Genomic DNA, 17,500 nt, shown 5'->3' with positions numbered 1-17,500 from the left:
TCCCAATTCTGATGCTCGCTTTGAACTGCAGCAGATCTTCTTGACCATGTCTACATGCCTAAATGGATTGAGTTGCTGCCATGTGATTGGCTGATTAGGAATTTGGGCTAACAAAAGACAGGTGTACCTAATAAAGTGGCCGGTGAGTGTAAATATACACAGTTAAAGGCAAAAATATTAGTCTGAAATTAAAAATCTTTTAAATACTTCCCTAGTGATTCTTAAAACATAATTTCTGAATCACCGTCATAACTTGATTTCTATTTAATTATCACCCTAATTAAGCCTTTAAATGTCACTTTAAAATAATTATAAGTTTCTTCAAGAATATCTAGTCAAATATTATGTGCTATCATCATGGCAAAAAGAAAATTAATCAGTTATTAATACTATTATACTTAAAAATATATAAATATAACACATTATAATATAAATATTCTAAACAAATGATGTAGTTTCACTTTTCACCAGGGCTTCAGTGCACATCTGACTTCACATGAACCTCAAAAACCCAATTTGCATGAATTTCAGTTTGCATAATCAAACCGTTTTGTCCCCTAGATTAATCTACTACAATATGCAACATGGAAAAATGATCAAACTGAATCAATCCCCAGTGATTCACCCTGAAAAGGGCAACTTACTAAAACCGTGCCATAATTACATGAAGAGTGAGGCCACTTTAAAACGTCACATTCAACAGTGATTTTCCTCACATACAACAGTATACAGTGTCTGACCACAAACCCAATCCACCCAAGGAACCTGCAATGCGCATATAGATATCAGAAACAATAAAGTATATGCACATGGGGAATACCAGATTCAGGGTGAAATGCAGGTATTAGTAATAATGTAAGCGTATTTTTCCATGGCAGGTTTATTGGCAGTTAGTAATTCGCTTCTCCACACCACTGGCCATCGTTAAAGCCTTTCATATGACACATCTAATGACCTTTCAGTCATTTCACTCTCAAAAAGTACCATGAAGCTTATAATAAATAGATATACATACAAAAAAAAAGATATATATAGATATTTAAAAAAAACATAGGGGTTGAAAGGAAGGTGGGACAAAGGTAACAAAGCAGTTTTCTCTGAGACTTGATAACAGTTGTTTTCCAGGATATAACGAGCACATGTTGCATGAAATTAAATATTTGGGTTGCCAAATATCTCCTGTAATCATCACTTTGTGTCTGGATTTCAATTTTCATGTGGAGAAAGTAAATTGCTGTTGTAGCACTTGAGTAAAAGTAGAGATACCCTAATGAAATACTGCTTTAATTGAAGTATAAAGTCCTCTTTTTCAATATCACTTGGTTCAAAATTCAAAAGTACTTGATTTTTAATTCATTTAAGTAATTAAAGCAAAAGCATTCACGGATGAATGTTTATTTTGAAAGAAAATTGAATTACCAAAACTTAAATTTGTATATTATTTGCTGGAGGCTCACTATGAACTGATCATTTAATCAGTGAATCATTTGCTGGAAACTCACTACCAAGTGATCATTTGGATCAGTGAATCGCTTACTGGAGACTCAATATGAACAGATCATTTAAATCAGTGAATATTTTACTGCAGACTCACTCTGAACTGATCATTTAAATCAGTGAATCGTTTACTGAAGACTCACTTTGAACTGATCATTTGAATCAGTGAATCGTTTACTAAAGACTCACTCTGAATTGGTCATTTGAATCTGTGAATCGTTTACTAAAGACTCACTCTAAACTGATCATTTGAATCAGTGAATCATTAACTGGAGACTCACTCTAAACCGATCATTTGAATCAGTGAATCATTAACTGGAGACTCACTCTAAACCGATGATTTGAATCAGTGCATCATTAACTGGATACTCACTTTGAACTGATCAATTAAATCAGTGAATCGTTTACTGGATACTCACTTTGACCTGATCATTTAAATCAGTGAATCGTTTACTGGATACTCACTTTGAACTGATCATTTGAATCAGTGAATCGTTTACTGGAGACTCACTCTGAACTGATCATTTGAATCAGTGAATCATTAACTGGTGACTCACTCTGAACTGATCAATCGAATCTGTGAATCGTTTACTGGATACTCACTTTGAACTGATCATTTGAATCAGTGAATCGTTTACTGGAGACTCACTCTGAACTGATCATTTGAATCAGTGAATCATTAACTGGTGACTCACTCTGAACTGATCAATTGAATCAGTGAATCATTAACTGGTGACTCACTCTGAACTGATCAATTGAATCTGTGAATCGTTTACTGGAGACTCCAGTTTTACTATTCTAGCCGAAATAAAACAAATAAGACATTCTCCAGAAAAAAATATATATATTATAGGAAATACTGTGAAATTCCTGAATCTGTTCAACATCATTCTGGAAATATTTAAAAGAGCAAAGGAGGGCAAATAATTAAATGACTTCAACTGTACATAGGCATGATATCATGACAGTTTCAAGCTGCACAGTATTTAGATTTCTTACTGTGTCAGTTGTTAGTCAATACTCATTGTGTTATATCAATCACTCCTCATTTGATTGCTAAAGTAATAAAGCTTTCGCTGCCATCCTGAACAGGCCCACCTGTGAAAACATCCCTTGATCATGGCATTTCTGAAGAACTGTGACAACATTTCCTTTTTTTGTGGTCATGCATGTAAAAGCACTCCACAGTGCAAACCCTCATCAAAATAGCACTGTGGTGAGATCATATTGTGAACCCGCTGCTGTGTTACAATCAAAAGTCAAATAAATGATGCACAAAATTTGATTCACACGATGGATTACATTGCATTTTCGCTAAACATGTTTCAAATGTTTCAAAAGTAACCCAAAAATATGATCACATGTGTTTCTGTATTGCTTAATAGTAGAATAATGAGAGAGATATTTATTGAGAAATTGTTATAACTCTTCTTGAAAGTCAAGTTTACACACAATAAGATTATTCTGCCTCTGAAAAAGCTCAGATGATGGTGTCGAGGAAGTTTCTGATTGGCTAATTGACAACATTTGAGTTAATGTGAGGCACAACTGTAGAGTAGTATTGAAGGAAAAGCTCAAACACACTGCTTCCTTGTGTGACAACATGGGAAAACCAACAAGCCAGAATCAACAACAAAGCCAGATTAAGGTTTGCTAAACTACACTGGGAAAAAGACTAATGTTTGGAGACATGTCCAACAAGATTGAGCCGTCTGGCCATAATGACCAGTGTTACAGGACAAAGATGAAAGCTTACAAGCCTAGGAACACCATCCCAACTGTGAAGTATGATGGCGGCAGCATCATGTTGTGGGGCTGTTTTGCTGCAGGAGGGACTGGTCCACTTCACAGCATAGATGGCATCATGAAGAAAGAACATGATGGAGAAATACTGAAGCAACATCTCAACACATCAGCCAGGACATTACAACTTGGCCACAAAGTGAAGTTTAACTTTAAACTAATTTGGAGAGGAGCATGTGCTCATGATTGACCCAGCTGGTCCACATTAGCTAATTATGATCCTCCAATCAAAGGATCCCAAATCACCATATATATCCTCATTTCCTTTCTACAACTATCTTCGTCTGGAAGAAACCCCCCTCCTCCCCTACTTCCTCCTTTATCCAGAATGGGCGGCACGGTGGCCCAGTGACTGTTGCCTCACAGCAAGAATACCAATGGTGTTGGGTCCTCGCTGAGCCATCTGGTATTTCTGTGTGGAGTTTGGATGTTCTCCCCGTGTCCGCGTGGGTTTCCCCCGGGTTCCCCGGTTTCCTCCCACCATCCAAATGTGCTCTATATTATAGATAAAATAAGCCTAAACCTTTTTTATAATATCTTACTCTCAGGAAGTTGGCCTTGGCCTCAGCAGCGGAGGAGTTTGAGATAGACCTGACCTCAATCTCCACTCGCCCTGCAAAAGGGGGGGGGGGGGGGGCCCTGGGCTCAAGGATCCCTTGAGCTCAGGGCTCTCTCCTGGGACAGCATGCCAAACAAGCTATGTATAAATCATGAGCTAAGTGTGAACTCCTGAATGGCTCTTCCAAACAGACCAGGACCCTAAGCACACTGCCAAATGAGTTCAAATGTGCTTTAAAGACAACAGAGTGAATGTTTTGGAGTGGCCATCACAAAGCCCTGAGCTCAATCCTGTAGAACATTTGTGGGCAGAGTTGAAAAAGCTTGTGTGAGCAAATCTGACTCAGTTACACCAATTCTGTCAGGAGGAATGGGCCAAAATTCCTGCAAACTATTGTGAGAAGCTTGTGGAAGGAGCCCCAAACACAGCTCCTTAAATAGTCTAATTTTGACTGTACACAAGCAATAATGTGCACCTTTTTGTAATGCTGCTTTTAAATGATACTTATTGCGCCATGCAAATGCCATACAAAAGTGCTAATCACACATAAACCTCAATACATCATGCAGTTGTGAGTGGCCACCACAGGTGAGTGGGCTTGACAAACCACCTGTAGAAAACACACTCTTTCATCTCTCTGACACTTTATCCCACACTTGCACCAGTTTTGCACCAAACACTTTCTTACAATCACTCCATAACGCTTTGAAAAACTAAAATTTTCAAAGTGTGCCTCACACAGGTGAGTGGGCTTGACAAACCACCTGTAGAAACACTCTTCTATCCATATACACCAGGTGCTTTACTTAAACTCCTTAGCACTTAATTCTCTTATCTTGTTTTACACAGAGGACGCCCTTCCAGCCGCAACCCAGTGCTGGAAAACACCCATACACTATGGCCAATTTAGTTCATCAATTCCCCTAAAGCGCATGTGTTTAGACTGTTGGGGAAACCAGAGCACCCAGAGGAAACCCACACCAACATGGGGAGAACATGCAAACTCAGAAACGCCACCTGACCCAGCCGGGACTCGGACCAGTGACCTTCTTGCTGTGAGGCAACAGTGGTGTATCCATATACACCAGGCGCTTTACTTAAACTCCTTAGCACTTAATTCTCTGAGCACTAACAGTTGCTTTGTATCATCAGCGCTTGTTGTGTGTATTGCCTCTTCCTGTTGAATCGCTAAATGCCTCCTCAATTGTAAGTGGCTTTGGACAAAAGCGATGACTAAATGACTAGACGCAGACCTACAAATAAACTTGAACTGAAATGACTTTTCAACAAAAGGAAGAGTTTAGTGAGAACAAGTGAATTTCACAAAGCACAGCTGGTTTAGATTTCATCCACAGGAAGTTCTGGGTTATTAGAGCAAATAGTCAGGATACGCTATTACCTGACATAAACGCAATAAATGGGGCACGCTTCCCTTCATTAATATTACGTCACTTCCTTTAAATCCGGCTAGACAAGCATCTTATTATGAGGATATTACGTGATTCTTGCAACCGATTCATTTATTTATTCATGTATTTATTTATTTATTTCATTCATTCATTCATTCATTCATTCATTCATTTACTTATTCATGTATTTATTTATTTGTTTATTTATTTATTTATTTATTTTATTTATTCATTCATTCATTCTTTCATTCATTTATTTATTCATTCATTTATTTTTTCATTTATTTATTTGTTTATTTATCCATTTATTTATTTACTTATTCATGTATTTATTTATTTATTTTATTCATTTATTCATTCATTCATTCATTAATCCATTTACTTATTCATTCATTTATTTTTTCATTTATTTGTTTGTTTATTTATCCATTTATTTATTTACTTATTCATGTATTTATTTATTTATTTATTTATTTATTTATTTATTTTATTCATTCATTCATTCATTCATTCATTCATTCATTCATTTACTTATTCATGAATTTATTTATTTGTTTATTTATTTATTTATTTTATTTATTCATTCATTCAGTCATTCATTCTTTCATTCATTTATTTATTCATTCATTTATTTTTTCATTTATTTATTTGATTATTTATCCATTTATTTATTTACTTATTCATGTATTTATTTATTTATTTATTTTATTCATTTATTCATTCATTCATTCATTTACTTATTCATGAATTTATTTATTTGTTTATTTATTTATTTATTTATTTATTTTATTTATTCATTCATTCAATCATTCATTCTTTCATTCATTTATTTATTCATTCATTTATTTTTTCATTTATTTATTTGTTTATTTATCCATTTATTTATTTACGTATTCATGTATTTATTTATTTATTTATTTATTTTATTCATTCATTCATTCATTTACTTATTCATTCATTTATTTTTTCATTTATTTATTTGTTTATTTATCTATTAATTTATTTACTTATTCATGTATTTATTTATTTATTTATTTTATTCATTCATTCATTCATTCATTCATTAGTTCGTTCGTTCATTTACTTATTCATGTATTTATTCATTTATTTTATTTATTCATTCATTCACTTATTTATTTATTCATTCATTTATTTTTTCATTTATTTATTTTTCCATTTATTTATTTATTCATGTATTTATTTATTTATTTATTTATGTATTTATTTTATTCATTTATTCATTCATTCATTCATTCATTCATCCATTCATATCATTAATTATTTATTTATTTTGAGGGAAGTATTCGGCATCATGACGCCTCCTGCTGCCAGAGCGCTGAAACTGCTTTGCTTTTACACAACTGAGTGCGTAAACCTAGTTAAAATATGTCAAAATAGTTTATCAGGAGAACACTAGTAAACAGTTTCTACTTCAGAACTCCATGTTTAAGTCAGTGCAACTTGATCGAATCATTTGCTGGCAATTTTGGAGTGAAACCAGTTGAGTATGATCCCAAAACGAAAATAAAAATTCAGTCTTTCTGCTTTAAAATGCCTTCAAATATTTTAACTTTCATTTAAAAATGCAAGTTTTAAATACCCAGTCAAAATACAACTGAAATGAAATGTTCTACCATTATTCAGTGTAATAAAGCAGCATATTTCTTCTGTGCCTCCTTAAAATCATTCATTCATTTTCCTTATAAGTATTCATCAGAGGTCGCCACAGTGGAATGAACCACCAACTTTTCCAGCATATTTTTTGAACAGCGTATGCCCTTCCAGCTGCAACCCAGTACTGGGAAACACCTATACACACTGTCACACACACATATATAGTTAAATCAACCAGTTATCAGCCAATATAGTTCATCAATCCCCCTATAGCACATCTGTTTAGGGGAGAACATGCAAACTCCACACAGAAATGCCAACTAGTCCAGCCGGGGCTAACCATTGAGCCACTCTATCCTTATAATATATATATAAAATGTGTTCATGTTAAACGTTATTTTATTTAAAATGTGCTATAAATATGCCTGATAAGATTTACGCTATGTAGATGTGTACGCTGAATGGCATTTAAGTGGGTGGCTTATGTAAATGATGCTAAAAATGTACCACAACCACACAGAAGAAGACATTAAAGAGAAACAAACACTTAAAGCTGTGTTATGCTTCGGTTTTGACCCTTATCTGATATAAAGTGAGCACACACAAGCAACTGATCTAATGCTGTGATGATGTCAGGCCACAGTCAGTGTGATCTAATGTTTAATGCATGCAGGCATCTAGAACGGAGTGAGAGTTAGTCAAAACTGTTTATCGGTGACCGACTTCCCACAATATTACAACCTTAATGCGCACACACTTAAAGTCACTGACACACTCATTCAAACACACTCAAACACACACACAGTGCATGCCACAGGTTTGAAGTATACTTGCGGTGGTGGCATACATTGCATAAATAGTTACGCCATATGCGACAAACAAAACATAGTTTAATTTTTAACAATACTTTTATTTATTATGACACTGTTATACAGTTTCTTTTCAGTGGGTTAAAGTAGAGGTCTACCATTTCTCTTACTTGTGTATTCAGGAGCCATGTGCACACACTGATGGGTCAAATCTGCTTCTCTCTCTCTCTTTCAAGACCAAGCAAACTTGAATGCCAAAGCATTTTAGATAAGTAAAACAGCCTAATTTATTGACATCAAGGGCGTCACAGTGGTGGATTGGGTAGCATGATTGCTTCACAGCTGCATCATGCAGGTCATGTGTTCAAACACATGCACTATAGGGGAATTGAATAACCCAAATTGGCTGTAGTGTATGAGTGTGAATGCAAGAGAGTATGAGTGTTTCCCAGTGTTGTGTTGCGGCTGGAAGGGCATCCACTGCGTAAAACATATGCTGGATAAGTTGGCGGTTCATTCCCCTAATTAATAAAACATGTAGATCACTTAAATGAGGCAAATGTGCTGATTAACCATCAACGGCCACTTTATTAGGTACACTTGTCTACCTGCTTGTTAATGCAAATATCTAACCAGCCAATCACATGGCAGCAGCTCAATGCATTTAGGCATGTAGACATGGTCAATGCAGTTCAAAGCGAGCATCAGAATGAGAAAGAAAGGGGATTTCAGTGACTTTGAACGTGGCATGGTTGTTGCTGCCAGACGGGCTGCTCTGAGTATTTCAGAAACTGCTGATCTACTGGGATTTTCACGCACAACCATCTCTAGGGTTTACATAGATTGGTCTGAACAAGAGGAAATATCCAGTGAGCGGCAGTTCTGTGGGCGCAAATGCCTTGTTGATGTCAGAGGTCAGAGGAGAATGGCCAGACTGGTTCCAGCTGATAGAAAGGCAGCAGTAACTCAAATAAGCACTCGTTACAACCGAGCTCTGCAGAAGAGCATCTCTGAACACACAACACGGCCAACCTTGAGGCGGATGGGCTACAGCAGCAGAAGAGCACACCGGGTGCCGCTCCTGTCAGCTAAGAACAGGAAACTGAGGCTACAATTCACACAGACTCACCAAAACTGGACAATAGAAGATTGGAGAAACGTTGCTGCTCTGATGAGTCTCCATTTCTGCTGACACATTCAGATGATCGGGTCACAATTTGGCCTCAACAACATGAAAGCATGGATCATCCTGCCTTGTATCAGCGGTTCAGGCTGGTGGTGGTGGTGTAATGGTGTGGGGGAGATTTTCTTTGGGTCCATTAGTACCAATTGAGCATCAACGCCACAGCCTACCTGAGTATTGCTGCTGACCATGTCCATCCCTTTATGAGCACAGTGTCTCCATCTTCTGATGGCAGCAGGATAACGCAGCATGTCATAAAGCTCAATCATCTCAGACTGGTTTCTTGAACATGACGATGAGTTCACTGTACTCAAATGGCCTCCACAGTCACCAGAGCTCAATCCAATAGAGCAGCTTTGGGATGTGGTGGAACGGGAGATTGGCATCATGGATGTGCAGCCGACAAATCTGCAGCAACTGTGTGATGCTATCATGTCAATATGATGCAAAATCTCTGAGGAATATTTCCAGTAGCTTGTTGAATCTCTGATATGAAGGATTAAGGCAGTTCTGAAGGCCAGAGGGTTCAAACCTGATACTAGTAAGGTGTACCTAATAAAGTGGCCGGCGCGTGTATATTTTGCAGCCATATGTCATTTAGAGTCCTTTAAAGAATGAATTAGTTTATTTAAGCACACACACACACATACACAAACACACACGCGCACACACACCACACAAACACACACAAACACACACACACAGGCACTCATACTTGCACACATTCTTTCTTTCTCACACAGAGTCTCTCTCTCTCTCTCTCTGTGTGTGTGAGGGTGGATGTGGAGGGGGGTGGGGGTTCGTGGACAAAACGAAAAATCCCAACAGTCATCAAAAGGAAAAAAAAAAACTCCAGCAGCCGATCACACTGCTCAGACATCTTCAGCCCACCCATTCATTTTTCCTAGAGCCCAGAGCTGTAATAAATAGTCTGAAATTGAGTCGAGAGTCAAGTGGCTCAGTCAAGCGTGCTCTGAGGATACACAGGTGAAACACACACACACACGCGCACACACTGATGATGATGAGGATGTCTGCTCTACACTGGATCTGCGCTCTGTGTCTGACACTGCTCTGCTCTCTGAGCGCACAACCTGTCAAGCGGGAGGTCACAAGCGAGATCGAGGATAATCTTCAACATCTGAAGAAGGTCATTACTAACTATGAATGTGTAAGTATTATTCTCTCTGCTCTTAACATATGCAGTAATAGCAAATCATTTTAATCCTTATCATCATATGTAGTTTACACTTTGTAGTTTAAACTACTTTATGCCACTTAAAATGATTGTAAAACAACTTTTTTGGGGGGACGGGGCAACTTAATTATTTTATGTTCAATCAACTTAAATTAGTAAAAACAATGAAGATAATTTCATATATTTGAGTTCAGACAACATATTTTATTGTGTGAAATCCTGCATTTTATAGGTAGTTTTACTACTTATTTAAAGTGATTTTAAAACTCTCATTGTGTGTGTTTTTGGGGGTCAACTTAATTGATTTATGTTCAATCAACTTAAATTTGTAAAAAAAAAACTAAGATAACATAATATATTTGTGTTTTATTGTGTGAAATCCTGCAGTTATTAGTCTGCTCTCCAAAAGATGCTGTGAAATACTTATTTAAAGCAATTTTAAAACTATTATTGTGTGTTTTTGGGGCAAATTAATTGATTTATGTTCAATCAACTTAAATTTGTAAAAAAAATTAAGATAACATAATATATTTGTGTTTTATTGTGTGAAATCCTGCATTTTTTAGTCTTCTCTCCAAAAGATGTTGTGAAACACTTATTTAAAGCAATTTTAAAACTTTTATTGTGTTTTTGGGGCAACTTAATTGATTTATGTTCAATCAACTTAAATTTGTAAAATCAATTAAGATAACCTAATATATTTGAGTTGAGACAAAAATGTATTGTGTGAAATCCTGCATTTTATAGATGGTTTAGCTACTTTTTAAAGTGATTTTTAAACTATTATTGTGTGTTTTTGGGGCAACTTAATTGATTTAGGATTAATCAACTTAAATTTATAAAAACAGTTCTGATAACTTAATATATTTGTGTTGAGACTTTTTTGTTATTGTGTGAAATCCTCTTAAATCCCAACTCGATTAGATGGTTTTAAATACTTATTTAAAGCGATTTTAAAACTATTATTTTGTGGTTTTTTTGGGATAACTTAATTGTTTTATGTATCAACTTAAATTTGTAAAAACGATTAAGTTAACTTAATCGATTTGTGTTGGGACAACATGAAGGAATTGTATTGCTGCTTGTTCAAGCTACTTATTTAAAATGAATTGAAAGTTATTTTGGGAAAACTTCACTGTTTTATGTTTAATCTACTTAAATTCGATTCGATTTGTGTTGCAGTTGAAAAAGTGAGCAAACTAATTGCCTATGCGCATAATTATAAAAATTAAGTTAGGTGAACTTAAGTATTTCTGGTATAACTTAGAACTGTTAAGTTTACTTAATTTTAATAGTGATGCACATGTTTCGTTTACTTAACAATTTGTAGGCAACGAGTTTACTCACTTTTTCAACGACAACACAAATCAAATCAAAATATATTCTACGTAAAACAATTAAGTTGTCCCAAAAAACACAAAATAATTGTGTTGTTTCAACTTATTTTAACTCATTCTACCTTAAGACTGTAAAGAAATGTAGGGTTACACAGCCACTGTAAAAAAGTGATTTAGAAACAACAAGTTGATTTTACTTAAGTATTTCTGGTGTAACTCAGAACTGTTAAGTTCACTTAATTTGATTAATTATGCACATAGTTTGTTTTCTTAATCATTTGAAGGCAATGAGTTTACTCACTTTACTCACAATCACTTTTTACAGTAATGACGTGGAACCCTGCATGTATTTACATTGTTGATGAGTTGAAACAACACGATTATGTTGTGTTTTTTGGGACAACTTAATTGTTTTATGTTTAATCCACTTAAATTTGACTCGATTTCTAATTCGAAATCATTAAGTAAATGAACTTTGTGCATAATTATAAAAAAAATAAGTTAAGTGAACTTAACATTTCTAAGCTACAACAGAAATACTTAAGTGGACTCAACCTGCCACTTCTAAGGTGATGGGTTTACTCACTTTCTTTAAGTTTAATCACTTTTTAATTGTGTGGATATCTGCATTTCTCTAGTGCACACTCAAAACAGATGATTTGGCTGCTTGTTCTTATGTAAAATGAGCTTAAACAACACAACTCTAGGTTTTTTGGGGCACAACTTAATAGTTTCATGTTCAATCCACTTAAATTTGTTAAACAGACTTAAGAGTGAATTGAGTGGAACCCTGCATTTTTCTTTTACATTGCACTTATCATTTACACTTACACCTTTTTTTTTTCTTTAACAGATAAGCGACCTGACTCTCTACACGCCTACTGACATTGCCCCGGTAAGCACACTCTTTTTACTTTCTTTCTTTTTTTTTCTCTGCTGTTTGGCATCTGTGTTATATGTGAAAGAGCGAGAGGAGATCACTAACACAGGAAGCAGGTTACTATGAGAAAGCCAAAACCTCAAGCCAGCTCTCAGATCTCTTCACACACACCTTACACACAGCTCAAAGCGAGGCCTAACGCGCTCCTGTCTCTGTTTCTCTGCAGGGTTGTCTGCACATGGCCGGGAACTGTACTCTGCAGGAGCTAAAAGTGCTGAAAAATGACTGCTTTGATCTTAAGGAGGATGATGATGATGATAAAGAGAGCTTAAATAATGTCATCGACTTGCTGGAGGCTGAAGTGAATCAGGTAATTTCTTTATCATCCTGCACCTCGTAGGAAAGCAACGTCACATGTTTCATAGCCAAAAGGCCTATACGGTGGCAGCGATGCACTGACAAACATGATCCATTAGATTTTCTCAATGCTTTTAAGGTGGTTGCAAACCAGATCTATACGGGCTGAATTTAAACAAACTAAATTTAGCGATGTTCAATTTAATTTGTTTAAATTCAGCCCGTATCAACTGTTTGCAACCACTTAGCTTAAAAACATTTCAAGAGTTCACCCTTAGCTGATGATTGATTATAAAGCTTGTTTGTCATGCTGTCCTGGGAGAGAGCACTGAACTCAAAAGATCCTTGAGCTCGGGGCTCCCTCCCATTTGCAAGGCAACAGGGGAGTTTGAGCTCAGGTAGATGTGGAGAACTCCCCTGCTGTAGTAGCTAATAAACAGATAGTGATTGCTCTCAACAGATAACTACTTACGGAGCATGTCTATGGCGCTGGATTAGTCAATTAACTTATGTTGCATGTTTTTGGACGGTGGGAGGAAACTGGGGAACCCAGGGGAAACATGTAAGCACGGGGAGAACGTGACAAGAAATGTCGGCTGACTTGGTAAGGACTAGAACCAGTGACATTCTTGCTTGAGGCAACAGTGCTGACCACTGGGCCACCGTGCCACCCATCTAGGAAATGAGGAGGAGTAGGGGTGGAAGAGGGGGATTCTTCAAAATGAAGATGGCTGTCATATGGAACTTAGAGTATTTATAGTGGCTTAGGAATCGTCTGATTGGTGAATGATACACTGGATAATGCAGCACCAGCTGTGATCAATCATAAGCACATGATACACTCCGAATGAGTACACACTGAGTAAATCCACTGAATAATTTTTAGTTCAGTGTACTCATAACAAATGTTTGTGTATGTTACTTTAACTATATTGAGTAAATCAGATGTTTGTTTTGTTTGTTATACAACGTTTAATTTAATATTTTCAGTCAGTTCGACTGATGTAAGGTGAGAAAGTTCGTTTAATTCAATGAAAAAAAAAATAGTGTAGTCTCATGCAAAACTAAGAAAAATGAATCATTTACACTTCCTCAACTTAATCCGAAGCTGTTTTCCGAACACAAAATAATATATATTAAAAAGCTGGAAACCATATTTGTTTTTGTTTTTTTGCCTACAATTAATGTTAATTATTTCTTTAAAATAGCTTATTTTGTGTTCGACAGAACTACTTATAAATGTTTGGAACCACATGAAGGTGAATAAATAATGTAAATTTGACATTTGAACAATAGAGTTGTCACCATACTTGAATTCGGTACTAATCGATACTGAAGATTGAACGTCCATTTCCCGCTAAGATTTTAAACGCGTTCTTTAACAGCGCTGATTTGCCATTCTGTTCACATCATGCTCAACAGAAATGACCGTGATTGGCCGTGAAGCTCATCAGTTCACCGAACTCACCGCTGTGTAACCACAGATACAGGAAAACTGGAGCTTTTTAAAGCTGAGATTCATCAGCGGATCACTCGTATGTCAGCTTATAGACAAACCAGCTGATGTGACTTTAAAATGCTTCAGTGTCTCTGTATCCAATCAGTGTTTGGTGAACTGAGGAACTTCACAGCCAATGACAGCCTTTTCTGTTGGGCAAATCAGCGCTGTTTAAGAACGTATCGATTGTTACTGAATTCCCATCGTGACAACACTAGTGAACTATACATTATAGGATGTTGATCTCTGCTCTGTGTACTTTTGATGTTGAAAATTCAACTGTACAGATTAACAACGTGACTTTTATTGACATTTTAGTCATTGGAAATAATATAATGTGTGAAAATAAGTATACATACAGTTAAAGTCTATTATTCGCCCTCCTGTTTATTTTTGCCAATTTCTGTTTAAAAGAGAGCACATTTTTAATCATATTAGTTTTATTAACTAATTTCTAATAACTGATTTATTTTATCTTTGTCCTGATGACAGCACATAATATTAGACTAGATATTCCACAAGACACTAGTATTCAGCTTAAAGTGACATTTAAAGGCTTCACTTGGGTAATTAGGTTAACTAATCAGGTTAGGTTAATTAGGCAGGTTATTGTATAATGATGGTTTGTTCTGTAGACTATTGAAAAATATATAGCTTAAAGGGGCTAATAATATTGACCTTAAAATGGTGTTTAAAAAATTAAAAACTGCTTTTATTCTAGCCGAAATAAAACAAATGAGGCTTTCTCCAGAAGAAAAAATATTATCAGACATACTGTGAAAATTTCCTTGCTCTGTTCAACACCATTTGGGAAATATTTAAGAAAGAAAAAGAAAATTCAAGGGCTAATGACTTTAGTATATTGGTAAACGAACAGAAAATGTGCTGCAGTTTATTACAAGGTTTTATTACTGTAATATACAACACCAACCCACACATTATAACACTGCAAACCATTACACAAGTCAATGAAACTCACTTTGTCCTACTTTTTAAGGTTAAAAGTCATTGTGAAGAAAGACTGAGATCCCATAACACAATTTAAAAAGCAGAAATAAATGCAGAAACATAAAAACAGGAATCACAAAATTAATGCAGATTTATGAAACAGTGTATTAAAGAAAGAGTGTTTTTTTAAATCTCTTTTTTTCTTTCTACTCTCACTAGATCAAGCCTTGCCCGAACCGAAAGTGCGAATGCAGAACATGTGAGGAATACGAGGCAACCGACGTCATGACGTTCCTGAAGAACGTCAAAAATCTGGATGAACGGATGGAGGCAGAAAGAAAGTGAAGCAGACTGACCTTCTCCAGACCACTGCAGGGAACAACTAAAAAAAGCTATTTCTAGACTAAACCTTCAGGGAATAACAGATTTTAGATGGTCTGTTTCTATTACGTGCCACTCTGCATTGATATGAAACCGATCAGTATTTTTACACCGTTATACATTGCATTGCTATGAATGTACACTCTCAGAAATAAAGCTACGCGAGCTGTCACTGGGATGGTACCTTTTCAGAAGGGTATTGATACCTCAAAAGTATATATTAGTACCTAAAAATTTGAAGGAGGAACACTTTTGTACTTTTAAGATACTAATATGTACCCTTGAGGTATTAATGTGGACCTTTAAGGTACAAATGTGTAGCTTTTGAAGAGGCACCACCCCAGTGACAGCTCTCCTAGCTTTATTTCTGAGAGTGTAGTTGTAACTTCTATGAAGATCGACTTGTCGCCAGTTCTCAAAGTTGTATTTTATGAAAAAAAGAAAAGCACTAGAATGTTTTCCATAAGCTTTGCTGCTTATTTATGTATTTATGAAACTATTTATTGGTTATTTATATGGATATCTGCCATGCACTGTGTTTTAAAGGCAAATAAATGTGAATCTATTTCTTCTAAGCGCATGTGTGTCATTCACTCGGGTGGAAATGTGATTTATTTCTTATTTAATTCTGACCCCATGACCTACATTCATGGAATTTTTCAGGTTGTTATTTGTGGGCCGTTTGCTATATTCCGTCATTAAGGTGGACATGTGAGCTCACTGGGAAAGTCCCCGATCACACGTTCTATTACAAGCAATGGGAAACACGACTGGAACTTAAATCCACTCATTTTCCACTCCCACAATTAATAAGCGTGTCAGCGCGCATCACTTTTACCCACCTAAACCACGCCGGGATGCTCATTGCACTGAGGCTGTTGCATCATGTAGCTTTGTTGGGTCAGAATAATGCTATTACTCACACTCATTACTCATGTGGGCATCTGTACAGGACAGGACTAGCAGCAACACAATAGTGTAGATGTGCTTATGCTCTGAGGAATGTTTTGTTTTCTCTCATCGGCGTAATTTAATCAGCACGCTCTAATGCATCAGAGAAAAGGAGATTATTTAGGAAATGTTTGGTGTGAAGAGCGATGATGTCATTAGTGCAGAAAATGAGTCCGTGTGAACAGAGAGATTTACTGTATTCTTACATTTCTTGCAAGCTTTGTATATAAACACCTGATGATCAGTGGGGATTATTAGTATACAAAATGAATGAATGAATGAATGAATGAATGAATGTTCAGTGGGTAGAATCTGATTTATACAAGTATATTTATAAATAATCTGAAACGTAATGTTGGTGTTATAAAGTTTCTAAAAATAGGGAAATGAATGGATGTATGATTGATTTATTGACCAACCGAATGATTGATTAATTGATTGGTATACTGGTTGGGTGGTTGACTGATTGATTGATGACTGACTGATTGACCAACCGAATGGTTGATTAATTGATTGGTATACTGGTTGGGTGGTTGACTGATCAATTAATTGATGACTGACTGATTGATTGGTGACTAACTGACTAATTGACCAACCGAATGATTGATTAATTGATTGGTATACTGGTTGGGTGGTTGACTGATTGATTGATGACTGACTGATTGACTGACCAACCGAATGGTTGATTAATTGATTGGTATACTGGTTGGGTGGTTGACTGATTGATTGATGACTGACTGACTGACCAACCGAATGGTTGATTAATTGATTGGTATACTGGTTGGGTGGTTGACTGATTGATTGATGACTGACTGATTGACTGACCAACCAAATGATTGATTAATTGATTAGTATACTGGTTGGGTGGTTGACTGATCAATTAATTGATGACTGACTGATTGATTAGTGACTAACTGACTAATTGACCAACCAAATGATTGATTTGATTGATTGATTTGCTGGTTGGTTGATTGATTGACCAACCAAATAATTGACAAATTGTTTGGTTACTGATTGGGTGGTTGACTGATAAATTGGTTGGTTGGTTGATAACTGAATGATGTATTGTCTAACCA

The 17,500-nt window shown here is 35.9% G+C and overlaps 3 protein-coding genes across 6 annotated transcripts in view; 2 read left to right on the top strand and 1 right to left on the bottom strand.

Moving 5' to 3' along the window:
• rgs14a (regulator of G protein signaling 14a) overlaps positions 1–17,500 on the top strand; it is a 438,366-nt gene that overhangs the window by 293 nt on the left and 420,573 nt on the right. The window lies entirely within an intron of this gene.
• Positions 1–17,500, bottom strand: part of adad1 (adenosine deaminase domain containing 1 (testis-specific)) — an 80,600-nt gene that overhangs the window by 30,877 nt on the left and 32,223 nt on the right. The window lies entirely within an intron of this gene.
• il2 (interleukin 2) lies at positions 9,615–16,048 on the top strand. The gene is made up of 4 exons (XM_087281228.1): positions 9,615–10,045; positions 12,263–12,304; positions 12,516–12,659; positions 15,312–16,048. Exons 1-4 carry the CDS (start codon positions 9,893–9,895, stop codon positions 15,435–15,437), a joined length of 465 nt encoding a protein of 154 aa, XP_087137354.1. The 5' UTR covers positions 9,615–9,892; the 3' UTR covers positions 15,438–16,048.

The sequence above is a fragment of the Danio rerio genome, chromosome 14, assembly GCF_052040795.2.
Source record: "Danio rerio strain M-AB ecotype USA chromosome 14, GRCz13ab, whole genome shotgun sequence".
Lineage (NCBI taxonomy): Eukaryota > Metazoa > Chordata > Actinopteri > Cypriniformes > Danionidae > Danio > Danio rerio.
Note: the sequence above shows the minus strand (reverse complement) of the source record. Positions and strands in the feature narration are given on the sequence as shown.